Source organism: Anolis carolinensis, chromosome 6, assembly GCF_035594765.1.
Source record: "Anolis carolinensis isolate JA03-04 chromosome 6, rAnoCar3.1.pri, whole genome shotgun sequence".
In the NCBI taxonomy this organism is placed as follows: Eukaryota; Metazoa; Chordata; class Lepidosauria; order Squamata; family Dactyloidae; genus Anolis; species Anolis carolinensis.
This window is the reverse complement of record NC_085846.1, coordinates 99,550,667-99,572,545: the sequence shown is the minus strand read 5'-3', so window position 1 is coordinate 99,572,545 and position 21,879 is coordinate 99,550,667. Positions and strand designations below refer to the sequence as shown.

General features: G+C 38.7%; 1 protein-coding gene across 2 annotated transcripts in view; it reads left to right on the top strand.

Moving 5' to 3' along the window:
* prtfdc1 (phosphoribosyl transferase domain containing 1) overlaps positions 1 to 21,879 on the top strand; it is a 44,612-nt gene that overhangs the window by 4,320 nt on the left and 18,413 nt on the right. Inside the window, exons 2-4 of one of the 2 annotated variants that reach the window (XM_008112400.3) lie at positions 2,591 to 2,697; positions 3,446 to 3,508; positions 3,826 to 4,009. In XM_008112400.3, coding sequence (XP_008110607.1) covers positions 2,591 to 2,697; positions 3,446 to 3,508; positions 3,826 to 4,009 — 354 coding nt within the window. The remainder of the gene's footprint in view (positions 1 to 2,590; positions 2,698 to 3,445; positions 3,509 to 3,825; positions 4,010 to 21,879) is intronic. The other variant, XM_003222062.4, reaches the window with a different exon arrangement.

Below are 21,879 nucleotides of genomic sequence, written 5' to 3'. Positions count from 1 at the left end.
TGTCTTGTCATAGTTATAGTATGCAACAATAAAGTAGCAAATCCTATTGAGATGCAAAGCATTGATGCTTCAGTTTGCTGCTTGGTGTATCTAAGAGCAAGGTTTTAAACACAGGGGAGAATTAGCTTTTTCATGTGGTAGATCAGACAACTTCTGACATTCTTCTTCATCTTTACAATGTGAACCTCTCAACTCATTCTGGAAAATAGCCGCCTACTTGTGTGCTATGGATGTGTGAAGAAAACTTGGAAGAAAATGTTTACCCTTATTGTTCCTCAGTTGTTCTATCTATTTTACCTGTTCAGTTTGATATTTTCCTTATTCCTGTATTTTTCAAAAACCGCTATGAATATTTAACCAGAGCAGGATTTGAAATACAAAGTATAGGAATATAGTTCCTTCAAGGACAGTGTTGATAATTCTCTAGGAAAACTGGGTTAGACTTCGAAATTGTTGTGGTTGTGTGCCTTCAAGTCATTTTCAACGTATGACAACCATAAGCGAATTTATTGCAGGGTTCTCTTGGCAAGATTTATTCAGATGAGGATAGCATTTGCCTTCCTGTAAGGCTAAGGAATTGTGATTTGCCCAAGGCCACCCGGTGGGTTTCATGTCTGATTGGGGATTTGAACCCTAGTCTCCAGAATCATAGTCCAATACTCAAAACCTCTACACTGCAATGGCTCAGACTCTGATTACTCCTATTGAAATCTGTGGCAAGCATGGTTCTCCCTGTTATGAGTTGCTAAGGTAAAGGTTTTCCCCTGACAAGTCTAGTCGTGTCTAACTCTGTGGGTTGGAGCTCATCTCCATTTCTAAGCAGAACACCTCCAAGGTTATGTAGCCTCGCCGGAGCGGTACCTATTGGTCTACTCACATTTGCATGTTTTCAAGCTGCTAGGTTGACAGAAGCTGTGGCTAACAGCGGGAGCTCACCTTGCTCCCCGGATTCGAACTGCCAAACTTTCGGTCAGCAAGTTCAGCAGCTCAGCGGTTTAACCTGCTGCGCCACCGGAGGCTACATTACTATATTTGATGAATTGCTACATTATTATATTTGGTTTATGTTCCAACTAGCATAGCGGATTTGAAATACATTGTATTTGGAATATTGCTTTTGCCATTACTTCTGTGGACTCAGTACCATATACCTTTCATGTAGAATTAAGTAGTGTGGATATATACTTCTCTTAATTTCTACATTAATTTGATTTGTGACTGAACTGCTACTTGAACACTGTAAAGGTGTTACTAACTTGAGTTTGACTTGTTTTCTCTAAAATACTATAGAAAGCTATTATTTGAGCACTTGTAGACTCTTTTCCTGTGCCATGCAATTTAGGACACAGAGGCATTCTGACCTTTGAATTTTTGCCCAGATGAATGTGAAACAATCCCTTCCAGCATCTTTTAATGAAAGCAGTTCAACAGAAACTCAGCCAAGACTGAATGTTCCTGCACTTCTTTAGCCTATGTTTAGAAAGAGCACTTGCTAATGCCTGAAGGCCAAAAGTGGTGTTCTCTGTCAGTGATAATAATTCCAAAGACCCAGGAAACTTCATGTGATCCCAGTGCAATCTCCTGGTCCACTTGCTGTCTTCTGCCCAGAATGAAGACATAAATGTGAGCAAGAAGTGAGATAGAAGCTCTGTGTTCGATCTGCGCATCCCATTAAGTTGGAGGTAGAAAACCAGTTTGGGAAGCTAAACCAGAGTCCCACCACTCTTGAACACTCATGGACAGAATAGCATCAAACCATAATTTTTGGGTCATGGTTGTACTTCTGGTGTCATTAGGTACCTAACAGAATATGTTACATGAAGATTTTATAGCCAGCACTTCAACTAGGAGCCATGCTATGCTCCCCTCTACAGTGAAAACCTCTTTGAGCCGTGGGATCACTTATCTTTCCCTACCAATCCCTGAAAATACTATCTAGCAACACAAGACGCAAAGACTGGAGAGCATCCTATATGATCCACAGGAGAAACAGGCTATGCATTATCAAGATGCTTAAAAGCTGAAATGTTCATTATGATTTGACTTGTGGTGCATTACAACCTTCTTCAGGGGACTCTTTAGGATCAAAATTTCAAAAATTTCTAAGCTAGGAACTCCAAATTCACAGAAGAAATGGTTTTGTAGCTCCTGGCTCAGACATTTCTTCAGTTTTGATTCTGAGTAGCCCCCTGAAGAGGACATTAAGAGTGTTCATAGGGTGAATTACATGGGCTTTGCAGCTAATAAATAAACCACCTTTTGAACATCTTGAGACATGGCTCTTGTTTCTCTTGTTGCACCTGACAACAAAACAAGTAATCCCTGCTGTCTCCCATCAGAAAAGACAATGGGGATTCCCCTAACAAGCACAAGGAATTGTCAGTGTGATCTCTGCTTGAAGTAGCAGAGACTTCTATGCTTCTAGGAAACATGGGGTTTTTAGGACGGGTGTGTGTTACTGTGGAAGAGTTGCCGTGTAGCCTCCATTGAGCCAGATTCTGACTCTTGGTGGTCTCAAAGCCTTTGGGAGTTACCGTATAGCTGTGCTTACACTATTACATTTTCTAATAATATTTTGTCTGTTTTACAGATTTCAGATGATTGGCCAGGATATAGTTTGGATCTGTTTACATATCCACAACACTACTATGGAGATCTTGACTATGTGCTCATACCACATGGGATCATTGTTGACAGGTGGGGATCTGTGAGGAACAGACACAGACACAGACACATGAAATGTTTTACTTTCTGCGGTGCAAGAAATATTTTGGGTTTGACAGCAAGGATAAACCTAGTCATCTTTAAAATAATGATCTACTTGCTAAACTACAGGATTCCTATTCCTCCTAGAATGCTTAAGAGGAAGGTCTATTTTCATATAATTTATTTAGACTACAAGTACTCAGCAGAGAAAGTGGTATCCCCAAGACCACAACATCAGTTTTGGTATCAAAATGAGGAGGGTGGCACTACACTCAGTATCTTTAAAAATAAATGCAGAAATAGTAAACACTTGCCTATATTTTAGCCTTATTATTTAATGATAATTTTAAGAAACCCTGCCAAAGTATGCCTTTATTTCTGATGCCGAGGGAGTATATACTGATGAGTTGTCAGACAGAATAAACTTTAAATGCTTAATGTGAGAGATGTTTTGAATGTGAATGTGGGAAAAGCCGAAGGGCCTAAAAGCCACAAGAAATTCTTCAGGGTGCTTCTTGTCATGCTCAGAGGTAAAGACTAAAAAAAGGAGATGTTAAAAAACATTCAGCACCTCTTTTCTATAGAAAAGCAACAGCATATGGTATTGCTATACTCCCCTATTGATAATCAACATAATTGTTTTTCTCATATTTTCTGCCTACCTCTGAAAAGCTGCCACCTTGTATGTATTTGAAGGTGATCTTATCCAACTGTCTGAGTGGTCACTTTCCCCACACAGCTACCAGTCTCTTGGCCAGAGCAATAGGAGAAAAATACATAAGAAAATCCAGTCCTGCTATAGGTATGTCATACATGGAAAAAGTGAGATTTATCCATAACCAGTTGTAGCAGAATTTAGATGCTGGTGCTTATCCAAATTTAGACATCATCGGTTTTTACCTCATTCCTCTGAATGGGATATGCATTTAAGTACACTTCTCCAGCTATATTCTAGTCACGAATAAATAGCATGGTATGTGCAACATAGTGGAATCATGATTAATGTATTTTTAGATTGAGGCCATGCATGATGTTTTATCTTTTGTACTGCATCATAGGATAGGCTTGTAGGGAAAAAATCAAGTCTTACCATATGTTTATCCTTAATTTTTGCTTTAGGATAGAACGTTTGGCCAAAGATATCATGCAAGACATTGGATACAATGACATTGTGGTTCTCTGTGTGCTTAAAGGTGGCTACAAATTCTGTGCCGATCTTGTGGAGCATATTAAGAATCTCAGTAGAAATTCAGAACGGTTCATCTCCATGAAAGTTGATTTTGTCAGACTGAAAAGTTATCGTGTAAGTAATGAACTTATTTTGAACACACTGTTTAATTGAATGCAGCAATGAATGTTGTTTGAATGCCATAGTGAAGACTACACATGAGGTAGTAAGGTGAAAATAAACTTCTTGAATGTTACATTAATAACACATAATATCAGGAATAAAGAGTGCAAAGCATTGGTGATCAGGGATATCTGTTGCTTTCTCCTCCTAAAGGGCTAGCTAAAAATCATATGGTGCCTGTGGCAAAGAGCAACTTTAACAGCTCCTCTCATTGTTCAACTTTGTTTTATTTTGTTTTGTTATCCTGCTTCACAATTTGGATGCAGAATTTACATGCGTTACAGTATGACTCCGTTATCCACATATTCTATATCCATAGTTTCAGTTACCCGCACACCAAAAAATATCTCCCTACCCCGAGAAGTGTTTTCAAATTCCAATGTTCATAGGGACAGAAAGTGAGATGAAATCTTCTGAACAGAGGCACAGATGGCAAAACAAATCCTACATGGGTGTTAACCCTTCCCTATGCTATCCAAAGCTTAGATGGATAGGCTGGATTTACATTCAGAAACGTAGTAGCTGTTTTGACTTGCACAAGAATTCAACTTTAGAACAAACCTACAGAATCTATCTTGTTTGTAACTTGGGGGCTGCCTGTACTAGCCTAATGGTTTAGATTCATGCTTCTTAAGATATCTAATAAGGAGGACTGGGAAGGTTTTTTCCCCAATGGAACAGGAACCATATTTGTGCCCATTGGCTACATTTGTTTCTTTCCTTCTTGGAAACTCTAAACTGGCAACCCATAGCTTATGGATCAGCATTGTTCCAAGAACCATCACTTTTCAGTAGCACTGGCCTAGATTACAGGGTTGTATATTTCTTACTTTCTTGTTCTTACTTTCATATATCTGTGTTTTTCCATTCCCTTTTGATATTTTCTTTTCTCTCTCTCTTCCCAGATAGTAGTGGTTTCTCACACATTTTATTTTTCTCCCTTCATGCCTTTACTAACCATTTCCTGTTTCTCTCTTCCTTAAGGGAATCCTGCTGCTTTCTGTTCACTTTACCTAGCTGTGCTTTTTTTCTTTCCCCAACCGTTTGTCTCCGAGAGTGGTGTCCAAGTCTTTTAAGCACTGGTGGGATTCTGATGTCTTTTCTTGCTTCATGCTCAGCATTCACAGCTAAAAGGTTTGTTCACTGCAGACAAAATAAATGAAAGGATAATAGTAGCCTTTGAATTTGATCCTTACAACTGATTCAATAAAGTTAGTTTCATACACACATACATATTAGTTTCTTATAAAGCTTTCTGTTCTACAGGCAATTTGGCATTGCATTTAAGTTAGCCAAACATTCTGACTTAATAAATCGTGGTGGAAGATAAAAACAGACAGAAGGAATTACATTTTCACACAACAAGTAGCCAAATATGTTACTGCAAGAGTAGTAAAACCCACCACCTTTGATGACACTAAAAGGGAACTGAACTAATTTTTGCAGGATGGGACTATGATGGGGCAACCAGCCATTGTGTTCTTCCCAGCAACAGACTACTTTTTTGTTGATCTGGGGTGCTTAAATGTGTTTATTGGGGGGGGGGGGGGTCTAGGAATACGCACAGTGTAACTGAAAACTCATAAGCTGGAAAATTCAGCTGGTGTACTGTTGTGGGCTCACTGTTGTCTGCTGTTGCACAATTTCAGCTGCCTTTGTTCCCCTTCAAAAGTTGTAACTTCTGCCCATGCAATGAGGTCCAGTCAAGCATCTCAAACTACTTTCCATTGCCTGAGTATTTTGACTCCCAGTAGCAACTTCCCAGTCTTTATACTTGACTCATTTAGCCCCAAAAAGGCTGTTCAAACACAACCATGATCTGTGACTAGCCAAGCACAGATCATTAAATAAAAACACTACTAACAAATCATAGTCATAGAAAGCACATTTTTATGACTTGCTTCATGGGAGTGAAACTTTTGTAAGTTAACTGTTGCATAGTTTATTTGAAATATTGCATATCTCCTGTCTATTGGCTTCCAATATTCTATGTAATGACTGATGAGCATATGAATCTCGGTCTTCAAAGTTAACATTCTCTGCACTTATTATCAAGAAAGCCTGTATTATAAGAAATCATTCAAAGAAAGTTGTTTTGCTAGTGTCTCAATCATGTGATGCAAAGTATAAAAGATTGTGTCTTAACTTAGTGCTCTCTTTCTTAATCCTTTGAAAATCAAAATCATTTATGGTATGTAGAACATAACTAATTTTAAATATGTGACCCTTTCCCTCACTCTGAATAACAAGCCCAAAAGACAATGATTTCATTGATATGTACACACAAGCAAATACATTGACATTATATATTTGTTTTTTCTGTGTTCTGCTGTTTACAATTTATTTTCTAATCTTTCATTCTCAGTGGTTGTCACAAACAGAAGACCCAGTCCTTCAAAACATTGCAAATGTACAATACTGTCCTTGTGTTTGCTGCAAATTTTTGAGGAACTCTGGTGTCATTCATTAAGGAGTTTGGATGAATTGTAGTTTGTTTCTAAAACATATATTGTAAATGTAAAGCTCTAATCAGAGCATGGGAAGATACTTTTAAAAATTAATTTGATACAGTACAGTGGTACATTATTATTGTTGTTGTTGTTGTTGTTGTTGTTGTTATTATTATTATTATTCTATTTGTTTATACCCTGTTTTATCTCCCCAAAGGGCACTCAAAGCGACTTAACATAAAAGCATCAGCATAACCAGTTAAAGTATACAAATATACGAACATATAAACAGGATTAAATATAAACAGTATTTATAAATTCCCAGTTTAAAATCATTAAAATAAATTCAAAATTAAAAGCCACAGCACCCCCTGAATTGATCTTAAAAACCTTCATCTTTAAAAGCCTGTCTGAATAAAAAGGTTTTAACCTGCCGCCGGAAGGACAGCAGGGAGGGGGCCATTCTGGCTTTCCTGGGCAGTGAGTTCCGGAGTCGATGGTCAGCCACCGAGAGGGCACGCTCTCTCATTCCCACCAACTGAGCTTGAGATGGAGGTGGGACCGAGAGAAGGGCCTCTCGGGAAGATCTCAGGGCCTGGGCAGGTACGTACAAGGGGATGCGGTCAGCCAAATAGCCTGAGCCTGAACCATCTAGAGCTTTAATGGTCATAACCAGCACTTTGAATTGTGCCTGGAAACCAGTGGAGCTGCTACAACAGGGGGGTTGTCCTCTCCCTGTAGCCAGCCCCAGTGAGCAGCCTGGCTCTTTGGACCAGTTGAAGTTTCCGAGCACTCTTTAGAGGCAGTCACACATAGAGTGTGTTACAGTAATCCAGACAGGATATAACTAAGGCATGTACCACCGTGACCAGATCTGGGTTCTCAAGGAATGGTGCACTGGTTTTAATTGTGCAAAGGCCCTTCTGGACACCGCTGATACCTGGGCCTCCAGGTTCAGTGCCGAGTCCAGGAGGACTCCCAAACTGCAAACCTGTATCTTCAGGGGGAATGTAACCCCATCCAACACAAGCTGAATCCCTATTCCCTGGTCTGTCTTCAGGAGTGCCTCTATCTTGTCTGGATTAAGTTTCAGTTTGTTTCCCCTCATTGAGTCCATTACTGATGACATGCACTAGTATAGCATGAAGACAGCGTCCTTGGAATTAGGTGGGAAGGAGTAGTAGAGTCACCCGCAAATAGGAGGCACCATACTCTAAAACTTTGAATGACCTCTCCCAGCGGTTTCATGTATATGTTAAACAGCATGGGGGACAAAATGGGACACAGGTCAATGACTGGGGGTTCAAATAAGAGTCCCCTAACATCACCTCCCTGGTACAGCCATCCAGGAATCAGAGCCACTGTAAGGCAGTGCCTCCCAGTCCAACCCAGCAAGATGACCCAGAAGGATACCATGGTCAATGGTATCGAAAGCCGTCCAGAGATCCAGGAGAACCAACAGGAACACAGTCCCCCTGTCTAGTTCTCTTCATAGGTCATCCACCAAGGTGACCAAAGCTCCCTCTGTTCCATAGCGAGGCCTGAAATCAGATCGTAATGGATCTAGATAATCCATTTCATTCAAAAATCCCTGGAGTTGGGAGGCCGCCACACACTCCAAGACCTTGTTCAGAAATGGAAGGTTGGACTCTGGCCAATAATTGTACATTATAATGGGGTTTAGTGATGGGGTTTTAAATATAGGTCTTACAACTGCCTCCTTTAGGCAAGTTGTCTTGTTCCAAGGAGCCATTAACCACCACCTTCACCCACTCTGCCAGTTCCCTCTGGCCTGTTTGACCAACCAAGAAGGGCAAGGATCTAGGATACATGTGGTAGCTCACACCTCTCCAAGGATCCTGTCCACATTCTCAGGTTGCAGCTATTGAAAAGTATCCATTAACACTGTGGGGTTTAAAGTTTACTGTTTACTTCCCTATTTCTCAATATTATTTTTAAAATAACATGAATCAAACCAACACGAAACCGTGCTTACCCCCTCTACCATTTAATAAGATCACACATCTCTAACTCTAAACATAATTTAAAAGTCACACTGTAGAATGTAATCTCATTAAGTTATAGTTATATTGTCAATTAGATATAAATTGGCTTTTGGGAAAACTCACAGAGTTCAGATAACTTACTGTTTGTCAAACAGTTATTTCCAGGCTCTGCTGATGCATGTGTGTGCTAAACTAGATTACTGTAGATAAAAAGGGATTCACTTTTCCTTCTGGCCCATATTCCTCCTGTCCCTAGGACCTGTCTGAGTTTTTGTTTTTTCCTGGGCTCCACTTTCTTCCTTTCTTTGAGTGTCTTAACACTTCTTTCTCGTCCACCTGGAATTCTTTAGAGTTTCGGCAGAGTTGCCATGCTGTTGGAGGATGCTAGAAGTTGTAATTCAAACCAAGAATTCATCTAGTTCCTGGGTTTTAGTTTCTCATCCTGCTTTCTACCCTTTCCCCTCTTTCTTCGGCTATGTCTTCCCTTGGTCTCTGCCCCACATAGCATTCTTGCTCACTTCAGTAGTCAACATTTATTGCAGCCTTCTTCAAGTTAATACTCTTCATACATGTTGGACTAAAACCCAATTACGTACTTGCAGAGAAGAGACACATCTGTACCATCTGGGGGGCACAGAGTTGGAGAAAGCTTAATAGTCTTGGACTGTGAAGATTTGCTTCTGGTTGTTTTTTTTCTTAACCTCTGCTATGACGGGGAAGTGAAAGCTGTAGCTATAAATGCACTAATTGCTTCTTAGGTTGAGAGCATTTCAGTTCTGTGTATGGTAATACTCCAAAGGGACCCTTGATTACTATTGGATATTCAGTTAATTTCTGAAAGTTTCAGTGTGCATTTATAATGGAACAAGTGCATGTTCGGTGGGCCCAAAGAACATTTGCCATACTAAATTACTACATTAAAAGCCAGTGAGCAACAGTGCTCTGAAGATGCAGCCTATGGGAACTCATTTCCCTTAATTCACTGTGGTAGAGAAAACTAAGTGCCTGTTAGGCTGGTCAATTTTAGTGCATCCCGGCGCCATGCTTCTCTCATTTTGCCAGTTAGTACATCTTTGGCCAATTCATAGGAAAATTAAAATTTGTGATTCTCCCTGATGAAAGCACACAAATTTATTTATTTATTCCCTGTCCTGTTAGTAAAGGAAATCTCTGTTAGTTCAGTTGGTAAAAGCATTTCTTTGGAAGGAGTTCAGATTAAGCATTCAGTTCTCCATCCTTTAATAACTGTGGCTGAAGTGATGATTGTGTTGTCTTCTTTCGCAGCATGTGGTCATAGATTAATTACAGATTGGCGCCTGCCTTGTGGAGGAGGGCAACTAAAATGATTAAGGGTCTGGAGAACAAGCCCTATGAGGAGAGGCTTAAAGAGCTGGGCATGTTTAGCCTGCAGAAGAGAAGGCTGAGAGGAGACATGATAGCCATGTACAAATATGTGAGGGGAAGTCATAGGGAGGAGGGAGCAAGCTTATTTTCTGCTGCCCTGCAGACTAGGACACGGAACAATGGCTTCAAACTACAGGAAAGGAGATTCCACCTGAACATCAGGAAGAACTTCCTCACTGTGAGGGCTGTTCGGCAGTGGAACTCTCTCCCCCGGAATGTGGTGGAGGCACCTTCTTTGGAAGCTTTTAAGCAGAGGCTGGATGGCCATCTGTCGGGGGTGCTTTGAATGCGATTTCCTGCTTCTTAGCGGGGGGTTGGACTAGATGGCCCTTGAGGTCTCTTCCAACTCTACTATTCTATGATTCTATGATTCTATGAATGAATTCCTGTAACCCCCAGAGCTAATGTTTGCACTAATTTAGGATGAGTTTTTAAATGGGTGGGAGGGCCAGCTATGAGAAACCAGTTAACACAGAATTTGGCTCTGTACTTGAAACTTTGGCAAGCAATACTTGGCAAAAAAAATTCTTTTTCTCCTCTTTTTTTGTAAAGCATTTTTTTGGTTGAGCATTAGAAGAAAAGCTAAAGAGGGCAATTTTAATTTGAGGAATTCTGAATTAGGTCTCTTTAAGTTTTAATTGGAAGCTTGCTGAAATGTTTACATACATGACAATATGTGTGATACTACTGAATGTACTGGCAGGAGGTATTGGTTCTAACAGTGTCTGAAATAAGACAGTGAAAGCAAAGGAAAGGGTCTCCAGTTTAGTTAGTCAGAAGAGGGGCTTCCCCCCCCCCCCCCCCAAATTGTCAACTACATAGAAGCTTGGGATTGCATACACAACCAGAGTAAGCCATTATTTTTCTTGGTTTGCATCTCCCAGTTACAGGTTAGTTGGAGGATTCTAGGAGTTGTCGTTCGGAAAAGTAATGTTTCAAAGTCTTGATATATACACATGGACACAAACATATTGGTATTTGCATACAATGTGTAAGATCTTTGGAATGGGCCTTAACTTTGCAATCGAACATTTGCTTTATATTCAGCAGTAGATATAGCATTAAAGTCCAGTGTCATTCACAGAGGACATATTTACTGGAGCAGGACAAACATACATGTTTAAAAAGACACATTGTAATTAAACTGGGATAAATACCTGGTATATAGTGGGCTCTCAATCTCCGCTACAGTATGGTTCCAGACACTACAACCAACCCCTGCTGTGGAAACCAGAATCTGTGGGTGCTCAATTCTCATATAAAATGGTGTAGAAAAATGGTGAACAACTCAGATGGGTTCCAGAGAGTACCTGAAGACATGTAATGCTGGGGGGGGGGGGGGGGGGCTGCAATAGGGTATGCCTATGCATGAGTGTAGTTCTTGACATGAAACAAGATTACGGTTTCCTTTTTGGATTTTTTTAAATTCCCGTGAGTGCAGAACCTGTGAATATGGAGGGCTGACTGTATATTTGAAAGTGGGAAAATAATGTTCCTGTTCCTTGATAATGTTCATAGAACAGTGGGAAGAAGGGGAGGAGGATGTACTGTCAGGGAGCAGGTGAGGTATTTTAAATAAAATTTACCCTATACATAGCTTTCACATATGGCAATAATGTGGTAGAGGTGCAAATCAAAACACATAGAGTACAACCATCTGAACACTTTGTACATTCTATTTTAAAATGAGTACTATAGTGATTCATTCTTGTTCGTCTTGCATAAGTTTACAAAAAGTATGACAAGTCTAAGGTGGCTTTAAATCATAGGATGTTGGTTCTCTGATAATTTTTAAAGGTAGGAATGGATTCCAGTTTTGCTGTGCAAAGAATTTCTAATTGCTTATTATTCAATGTATTATTTTTACAACAACATAGGTTCCACAAAAGGGGAAAGAGATATACTGAAATGTGTATCACTATAAACATGGGTACTGGTGAACAATAAGCCATTAAAAGTCATGTCACATTAGTGAAAAGAAGAAACACCCTTATGGAAATGAGACTGCTCTTTGTAGGCTAGGAGCGAGTGAGCTAAATGCATCTCCCAGGGGATTCTTTAGCATCATGAGAATCATAGCCACAATCCTACCATTAAGCAAAATGTGGGGTGGCTGCCTCAGCTAGCAGAGATGGTCTCAAAGAAAAAACTGTGAATCTCGTGAAAGTTTGCTTGCTGCCTTTCCAGCAGTGTTAAAGTCAAATTCAGTTTTCTCTAAGACAGTGTTAGGGCTTCAAACGTTCCAGATGGTTTGGACTACAATTATCATAGTGAGTTGTAGACCAAATTATCTGGAATGCAAAAGGTTTCCCATCTCTACTCGGTTTCAGTAAGTGAAATGGAAGATGACTCAGTTTTATTCTTTGCACCAGTTAGGCTTGATCTTCACTTTAGGGACATAAAGGATAGATCCAGCATGGTGTGGTAATCTGAGCACTGTATTAGAAAATGTCTCTGGAAACCTGCTCAGCCATGGAAGCCCACTGAGCAACCTGAGGCATGTCAGACTCATCTTCAGAGAAAGGAAAAGCCCTTCTGAACAAATCTTGCCCATAAATCTCCATGATAGGATTGCCTTAGGATCACCATATGTCAGAAAAGACTTAATAGCACATGACGATAACAAGAAAGTAAGCTCCTAAGCTGTGGTTTGTAATGTTTACAGATGTTCTCAGATATTGAATACAAAGTTCTTTGGAATCCCATCAGGGAGAGAGTGCTTAGTAAAAAAGCAGAATAAAGGTTACCTTAAGATGGGCCTCTGAATGCAGCATTCCTTGACATTTGTGTAGAATTTTGATTACATTTTTAAACTGCCCAGCCCTGTTTGTATTGTATTCCATCCTCCAGAACAAATACCAGTCATCCCATTGGTAATACAAGACCTGGTGGAGGCTTTGAATCATATTGATGGACTTACACTGCCATAAATATTATCTTATTTCCTAGTTCCCTTACTAACAATACTGCTTAGAAAGCATTTCCTTTCATTTAGCTCTGGAAAAGGGAGATCACTAATTGGAGCAAGCCCAGGAGCGCTGTAATTTCCTCAAGGAATTCGATGACATCCTTCACTGGCATCTCTTAAGCCTTGTTTCTTAAAATAGTTCAGAGTGGGTGCCCTGCCTTGCAAGGAATAAGCCAGAAAGAGACGGTTTTGTTATTCAAGAATGTGTCAACAGTACGACAGAATCTCTTAGCGTAACATGTCCTATTCCTTGACCTCTCCAGTGCCACATCCTCAAGAGGTACTTAGGATTGAACATAGTTCTTGTTATCCTTGGTTTATAGGGTCTGGTAATGTTCTGCCTCTACTTGTAAAGGACCTTAAACAGTGGTCAGAAGGTAGAGCTTTCTCTGGTCTCAAATGTGTAGCTTATAGAACAAATGCCCTTTCTTATTTGGTAGTTACATTTATCTTTAGAATCTTACTAGATTTTCCAGAAATAAAAAGTTGTGCATTTTGGAGTAAATAGTACATCTAGGATTTGTAGCCCTAAAGGTTCTTTGAATTTAAACTCCACACTCCTTTGTCATTGATCATGTGTAGTGAACTGATAAGAGTTATAGATGAAACCATCTGATGGGCCAAAGCGTCTAACTTACTCCTTCGAAGATTGGCCTACCAGATACCTTTGGGAAGCCTACAAGCAGAACATCAGCCTAACCTATACCACAAAGAAGCAAAGTGAATGTAACTACCCTTGAATATGCATAGAGTTGTAAGGATTGTGTCTCTGCAAAGGGAATTCAGGGTCAAACTGTAAAAGATGATACTTTGGATGGAATTTTGCATCACTGGAAAGGGTGTGTATGGTCTTGAGAGCATAATTGTGGGATTACTTTGTTTTTCCACTGACTTTTTATTGCTAAGAAATTATTTGTGGAGTTAAAACAACACTGGGCCTGCTGTTTGTAAAATACACATTCCTGGAAAGTGGACATTTCCCAAGACACGATCTCATGTTCTGAGTGCTATGTCCCAAATTACTTCCAAACAATAATGATGTTAGCTCATAGAATCGAATCACGGATGGACCTAAAGGCAAGACAGATTTTCATAAGTGCATTCCATCTTCTATATTTTCTACATCCGCAGCAGTTCCTTAAAACAAAAAGTCCATACACAAAATGATTTCCTCATCTTGGCTTTCAGATATTTTCAAACGGCTGCCCAGTCACCTAGATTAGCATATTTATAAACTAACAGATGTTATCCTGGAAGAAATTCTCTGTGCCACTGGTGACAGAAGCACCAAATTTGAGTGTTTACTTGGGATTCACAGTCCCTAGAGGTTGTGTGTGAACCACTTTGTGTCTCAACTACAGAGATAAAAGCGGGATACTTATTATTATTATTATTATTATTATTATTATTATTATTATTATTATTATTGATGGAGATTGCTGGCTGCTTCCCCTAGCCCCATGTGACTTTCTTCTACTACAGTGGTTCTCAACCTGTGGATTCCCAGGTGTTCTGGACTTCAACTCCCAGAAATCCCAGCCAGTTTACCAGCTGTTAGGAGTTGTGGGAGCTGAAGTCGAAAACACCTGGAAGGCCAACGGTTGGGAACCACTGTTCTAGTAGATTGAGTGATATCGCTTTAACTGCTATGACTCAGTGCTATTAAATCAAGTGAGTTATAATTTAATAAAGCACCAGCACTCTTTGGCAGGAAAAGCTGAAGAGAACATATAAAACCCTAACTCCCATATTTTATAGCATGTAGCCACGGCAGTTAAAATTGTGTCAAACTGCATTAATTCTACAGTGTAAATGCACCCAAAGACCTTCCAATTCAGGCTTGATTTGGATGACCATCTGGCTACTGAAGATGCCTGCTGTCCTTGTTGAAGTGCTTTTAAAATTGCTTTTGATTCAGCAGTGTTAGTATTGTAATTGATTCAATTATGTGTCAGCATTATAACTTAACTGTGTTTTTACCTGAACCAGTTTTTTTTTTAAAAAAAAAAAACATGCTACAAGTTTTAGTTCTGGGAGAAAAGTAGATATAAATCAAATAAATAAATGCCTAGGGCCTAATGCCATAGGTTCACAGCAGTATACTATAGATTACCTAAGGCTCTCTTTTCTCTGATATTATAAGAGAACCTAATAAATTTGATTGACAGATCTAAGTAGAAGCACATTGCATTGTATACAGAACTATCATCAAGTGAAAAATATGTTCATAAGTATGAGGAAGGCATCAGGCTCTCTTAAATATTTTCTGTAGTCTAGACAGATGTTTTTATTGGTAGAAATTTGAGAAAGCTGTTACTTTGCAGGCATTTTGGAATCATCAGATGTGTATGGTTCACAGCACAGGGTTACTAAGCTGTTCTAGCCAGCAGATAATCCCACTCATCCTCCTTTTTCATTCATGTAATTAAATTTGGAGGTTAAATCATCCCTGCTAGTGGTTGAACGGCATTCAGTACAGTCTTTCTTCTGTCCTCCCTCCCAGCTTACACTGCTCACACAGTGACGCCATGGGTGGAAGGTTAATCTACAGCAGAGTGGAGAAACACAATATATTGCATTGTTTCTGGATTCTGAAAGGACTCGTCATTAGAAAACATCTCACTGTTGCAGTTGCTGTTACCCAATAGTCTTTTGCAGTGTAATTTAGCGACCATCTGCAAGGGCGTTGAACTGTAGTCACTCAGAATCAAGTTTGGAAATAGTTTCTACTTGTGACTGAAAAGCCGCAGAATATCAGTCAGGCCTTTATTAAACATTGCCAAAATGTGTTCTCCATGTGTGTTTTGTTGATAAACTAATGATTTAAAATTGATAATTTTCTATAAAATAGTCAACAAATTAGATTTATTTTAAAATTAAAAGTGATTGGTTTAAATTGGAATTTTAGCACTGACATAATTCTATACTAACATTATTAATTAATTAAACAAGCAGCTGTACTAAAGAGACAATACATACTAGATTCCCTGGCTGGTTCTTTATCCAAACACTAGTTCTCTTGAATTTTTGTAAAGCCATTTTTACATTTTGTAATCTCTGAGAGTTGGGAGATTATATGGTTAGGGCACATAATTTAAATTTACTCAAGAGGAGTTCCAGGGAGATAAGTTATATAAAGTGCTTTTAAGGTTAGCAGTCTCAGTGTTTACATCTGCATGGGGAGCCTCCACAGCCACCCGCTGCCTCGCCACCTTGCCCCTCAGCCACTTTAAAGGCCCCACCTCCTCGCCGCCCTGCATCAGCTACATCCGAGTGGGGAGCCGCCTGGCACCAGCAACATGTGCACAGAGAGCCCCCACGGTCTCCCCTTGCCTCACTACCCAGCCAATTAAATGGCTTCATCTCCTTGCCGCCCGTCATACATCTGTTGATGTATGAGGACTACTTGCCTGAGTTGGGCAGTCTTGGCGGCTCTGGACTCCATCACAAACTTTCGTTATAATTGTGCTGCCTACAAGATCGATCATTGAAAACTATACAAATCGTCAAATGATCATGTCTGCCAGTTTGTATAGTTTTAAATGGTTTTAATTTACAGTTATCTGTTATTGTTTTAAGATATGTAATGTATTGTTTTTATAGGCATGTGAGGCATTTAATTATTGCCATGTATTATGCTATACACCACTTTGAGTCTCCCTAGGGGTGAGAAAATTCGTATAGAAATGCAATAAATAAATAAAATTTTGAAACACAAGAGATAGAACCCAGACATTTCAATTTATAAAATTGAGAGAAAAGTTGTAGAAGAATTTGGATTCAATGTGAAGATCAAAAAGTAAAAATGCTAATACCTAAAAAACATAGTTTCAGACAATTTTATTTGTTTTGTTCAAAACATCATTTGGGCCTAATACAATTACTACTCCCAAGTAGACCCACTAAATTTGTTATGGAGTTCTCAATCAATATTTATGTAAGTTTCATTTGGTACATTGAGTCTCCCCTAGTTAAGACTGGCAGCTGGCTTTAAGCAATAGTGTCAAATGTACATCTGTCCAGAAACCCTATGTCACTAAAGTTCATTTCTACAAATACAACAAAGTTTTCCCTTTTACAAAAGCCATGGTAAATATTCACAGAGATATGTTCATAGGAATCTTATAAAGTTTCTTTAATTTGTGTTAACCTGAAAAATAATTACAGTGAAAAAGGGTGATTCACCGAAAAATGCTTTTATTAAACCATAAAAAGATGGAAATAATTAACATGTTTAAAGTGTTGGACTTGCAACATCCAGGTTTAAGTCCTTGGGGAGACATGAAACTAAATAGCTTGGAGCCACTCACTAGCTCTCAGTGTGATCTACTATAAGGGTTGCTTGCTACAGAGATAAAGTAGGGAGGAGATAAAGTATGCATACAACAGTGAGTTTGTTGGCGGAAAGATGAGGCACACAGATAAATAGTTTTTTCTCCAGATAAGGATTTTCCTTCCACAATTAACTTAGGAAGATTTTAATGAAGCAGTTATTGCAAATACAGCCCACTCTGTTTAAAAGGGGGTTTAAAATACTGTAGGTCCAATTAAATTTTTATATATAAATGTGCATCTAATTATAACTTTTCAAGATTAATTTAATAAATGCAAATAGTATTTGCTTATTTTAAGCTGGCTATTGAATATGGTAATTCTTTAATTCAGAAGTCAAAAGATTCCGGACCACCAAAATAAGAGTTTGCAAGTTTGTGGTCTTCTTGGATAGTCTTGATACTGTATAGGGGTCCCTCATCTGTCCTAAAAAAACAAGTGTAAAACTCTTATTAATAGCACTCTCCATGCAATAGCCCTCTCCAATTCTCTTAAGAAAATGCCATGGAATTATCTGCAGAACTTGGAATTTCGAGGCAGATAACAAATCTGAGAATCCCCCAAACATTATGAGCAATGGCTTTGCTGTCTATGAGATTTTGGAGGTTGTCCCCCAAAATAATATTTCCAGACTCTGATCATCAGGTTTTTCTAACTGTAGGAAACAATATGCTCACCTCGATAACCCTTTGAATAACACTATGTAACAAAATCTGAAAAAGTTTCTGTTCCTGTTTTTGAAAGTGTTATTTCCTGTTTAATTGTGGGTTACTTACTTTGAAAGTAGTTGTTATACTCCAGAAATTTTGTTTTTGTACCTTCCCAAACTATGTTGAATTGGTTGAGACTCTTATGAGATATTCATTGAAAAACTATAGCAAAATGTGCTGCAGAATGTCCCAAAAAACAAAGTTTTTGCAGTTTAATAAACTTTTTCCATGTTTTTATGACAGGACCAATTAGGAAATGATATTTATAACCCGTGTTACATAGTGTAATCTGTCAGAGTTCCTTTTACTTATATAATTTTGTTTCTACCTGCCTGCCTACTCAAAACAGCTATCAGTGACCAAAAATAAAAATTAATACAATTACAGCGTAAAATATATTTTAAATGCAATTGAAACCAACCTCCAAAGGCCGTTTCCACTTCCCTTCATAAAAGATAGATTCATTTCCAGAGTCATAATTTGCCAGAAGACATGTTTGCTTGTTAAAAGAAACAAAACCCTGTTCAGACTAAGAGGACCGACAGTTAGCAAATTTGTCCCTTCATCCTCTCTCATTGGGCTAAACATCCCTCATGGCACTTTGTTTTGACAGATCCTAGTGGGTTCTCTCAGATGGATATGTTTCAGTTTGTTGTAGTCCCTCTTCAAATAGTTAATGTATGAATCTTTAAATATAAAGGAGAATGTTTCATTCCCCTCTTCCCAAATCAAGCCAGATAGCTCTACCACAGGTCACAATGGCTTCATGCTGAAACCTAAGTGTGTTATGCACTTTCAAAAATATCAGATGAAAGACTCAGTTCATCCTTTAGCCATCTTACATAGTTATCTGAACAACAACAGTGTTTAAATACCATTTAGCCATATATAATTGAAATCTTGAGGCAGTCATGAAATCAGCAGCACAAACAAGATTAGAGTGCACCCTGCTGCTTAATTCCTTGATTAATTAAATTGTCTAGAAATGGATAAGACCATCTAAATGTCACAGCTCAGCCAAATGACTAAACTACTTGGTATTGCTACTAAAATTAGGATTCCGGCAGGCATCCTGAAAGTTGCACTTTCATTGTTATGCTCTCAGTCTTCCAGCTAAACTTTCCATATAAAGAAGACTGTTTCCTTTGCAAACACCTATTAATCATGGTGCATTCCCATTCTTAGAATATCTTCTTAGTAACTAATACAAGAAAAAGTGATTTTGCTGCCTTAAGTATGACAAGTATACAAATTCCATGTTCATAAAGTGTACATCCGAAATTGGTGATAAATTCTTCCCAACATGTTAAAATAAATGAAAATGTGTACTCATGTCAATCAAACACTTCTAAGGCAAATATAGAGAATAAGATTATGGCTTTTCCACAAGGAGTAGGTGGGAAGAAGGGCACGCTGCAATTGATCTTCTGCTGCTGACTAGAGGCAGAATGTGAGTCACAGTATAACTGGAGAGTACACCCTTAAAAGTCATTCTCGTTTAAATAAACCTAGAATATATAGAGCAATGAGTCTTATGGAATGATGAAGACATTTCCAGGTTTAATCCTTGGCATTACGAGTTAGAAGGTGATGATTAGGGCCATGGAGAGCAGTACTCTTTCACAACATGCTGCCATTTAGATGTTTCCAACGTCAACCCATGAATTCTGTTCTCTTACCATGTTAGCTAGTGTACATGAGAGTTTTAGCCAAAAATGTTGGGGAAAGGCTGGACTAGACAGATTAATATGATGGTGTAATGCAGTTTTCCATGCATATTTAGATATAGTATATCTAGAGAAATAGCACTGAAGGCTCTTCAGGGAATTGTAGACAATACAATGTTTGTATCTCGTTTGCATGCTTATCACTTAAAAGGACACAAAAACAAGGAAGGGGGAACGAAATAGGAATGATTAAGATAAATATCAAATAAAAGTACAGTTGGCCTTCCATATCCACAAATTCTGCATGGATTCAATCAACCATGACTCAAAAATATTTGGGGGGGGGGGGGGGGAGAAATTCCAAAAAGCCATTGGTGATTTTCTTATTTTAGTTGTATTTTTCTAAATACATAATATTGGTAATATTTATTTATTTATGTATTACAATATTTATATCCCGCCCTTCTCACCCAACAGGGGACTCAGGGCGGCTTACAATAAAACGCATATATAAAAATTATACAGTGCAATATAAATCAGTTAAAAAATTATTATTAACTTACATCAGTATTCATAAAACTGGTAGGTGTGTTCAATTAAAAAAAATAGTAATAACCACAACAACAAACTAAAAAAGAACGTGTTGATAATCCACTACTGTACTTTCAAAACAACGAGTTGACATCTGAATAAATAGTAATTAACACTTAATACATTACTTTAAAAATATATAATTCAGAATCTGAATGAAACAAGATTATAATGGAAGAATTGTCAGCACACACCCAGCATCTACATCTGCTGGATACTTCTCTTCCAGAAATTCCATTGTGTTCTTCCTATCAGCAGTAGATCAACAGCCCTCCTTTGAAAAGACCTATAACACTTCAGATGATTGGAAAATTGATGTGCAGTAAAGGACTGTCAACAGTTTAATGAGCTAGAGGGTCAGAAATTTATTACAGTTGTGTTTGTGCCGTGATTAAGGTAGCCTTTGTTCTGCCAGGACAGTTTTAAAAGACTCAATTTTTTGCACAGCTACTGCAAACTGACAGATGTGTGTTTCTTTGTGCAATGTTCACAGCAATAAGATGGGGTCTCTTTGTTTCTCAAGACCACCCAGTATACTGCACATTTAGTTAGAGATGGATTCAAGATCTCTCTGCTCTCCCACAAAAGTAGAAAAAGTATAGTTAAAAGCTGCCCCACCCAATCCTAAAGACATGATCTAATAGTGAAAGAACTGGCAGTGTAAAAGTTGTTGCTGTTATGGAAGGTTTGAGAAAGTGACTGTAAAAAAAGCATGTTGTACACATACAAAGCAAAGAGAAGTTGCATTTTGGCCAATATCAATAATATTGAGGATAGTCCTAATATTGTCCATCAGTGGACTTAGGAATATAACACAGGGTTTTTTTCCTCTATTACCTATCTCTGTTGTGCAGCCTACAGATATGTTTTGTAGACCTAGCCAACATAGTCTATAGTGAGGAATCATAGGAGTTGCAATACAGTAACACCAACACAATCCCAACCCCCAAAGTGTGGGTTTTTAAAAAAAAAAATGGCATTCTGCCTATTCTGAAAACTAGGATCAAATTATGGAATATATGATATCCACTATAAGTTGACAGGTGACTTGAAGGCACATACACACACATAAAACAGTAAACTTTACAAGGCTGGAGTCTTATTGCCTGTTTATTGATGCAAAGGTTCAGAGCCATAGTGGTTTCAGACAGCCCATCATAAGCTGTCTCATATAAAGACTGGTCCATAGAATGATAACATCATCGTGCCCATTGTCCACAACTGCTTATTTCCTTCCTGGAAACTCCTTGCGGGCAGGCAAACCACCATGACTTGTAGACTAGCATCAGTCCAGGGAAAATCGCTTTGAGAAGCAGTGGCCCAAGACAGTCTTTGGCCACATGACAGAAAGAATAGGGTAATCTATCTTAAAGCTTCTCCCAAAGACAGGCTAGGGTAGAAATTTGATATTTGAGTTCTGTATGCCTTAGTGCATTCCAATTGACTTGTTAATTCACCTGACAATGTAGAGCTCCAGTACTGAAACCAAGAGGGCATCTGTCCTTACATGGCATTGCCAGGTTCCATTTGTCGTAGAAGGTCAGACTTCATAGATCTGCTGCCTGTTCTCTGACGTTTTGATGATAGGTTTCAGAGATGGCAATTTCTTTAATCTGTAGTGGAAAGTTGTGATCAATCTTGAATCATAATAGCTAAGTGTTTGAAAGTTGGTCAACTGACAGTAAACAATCATT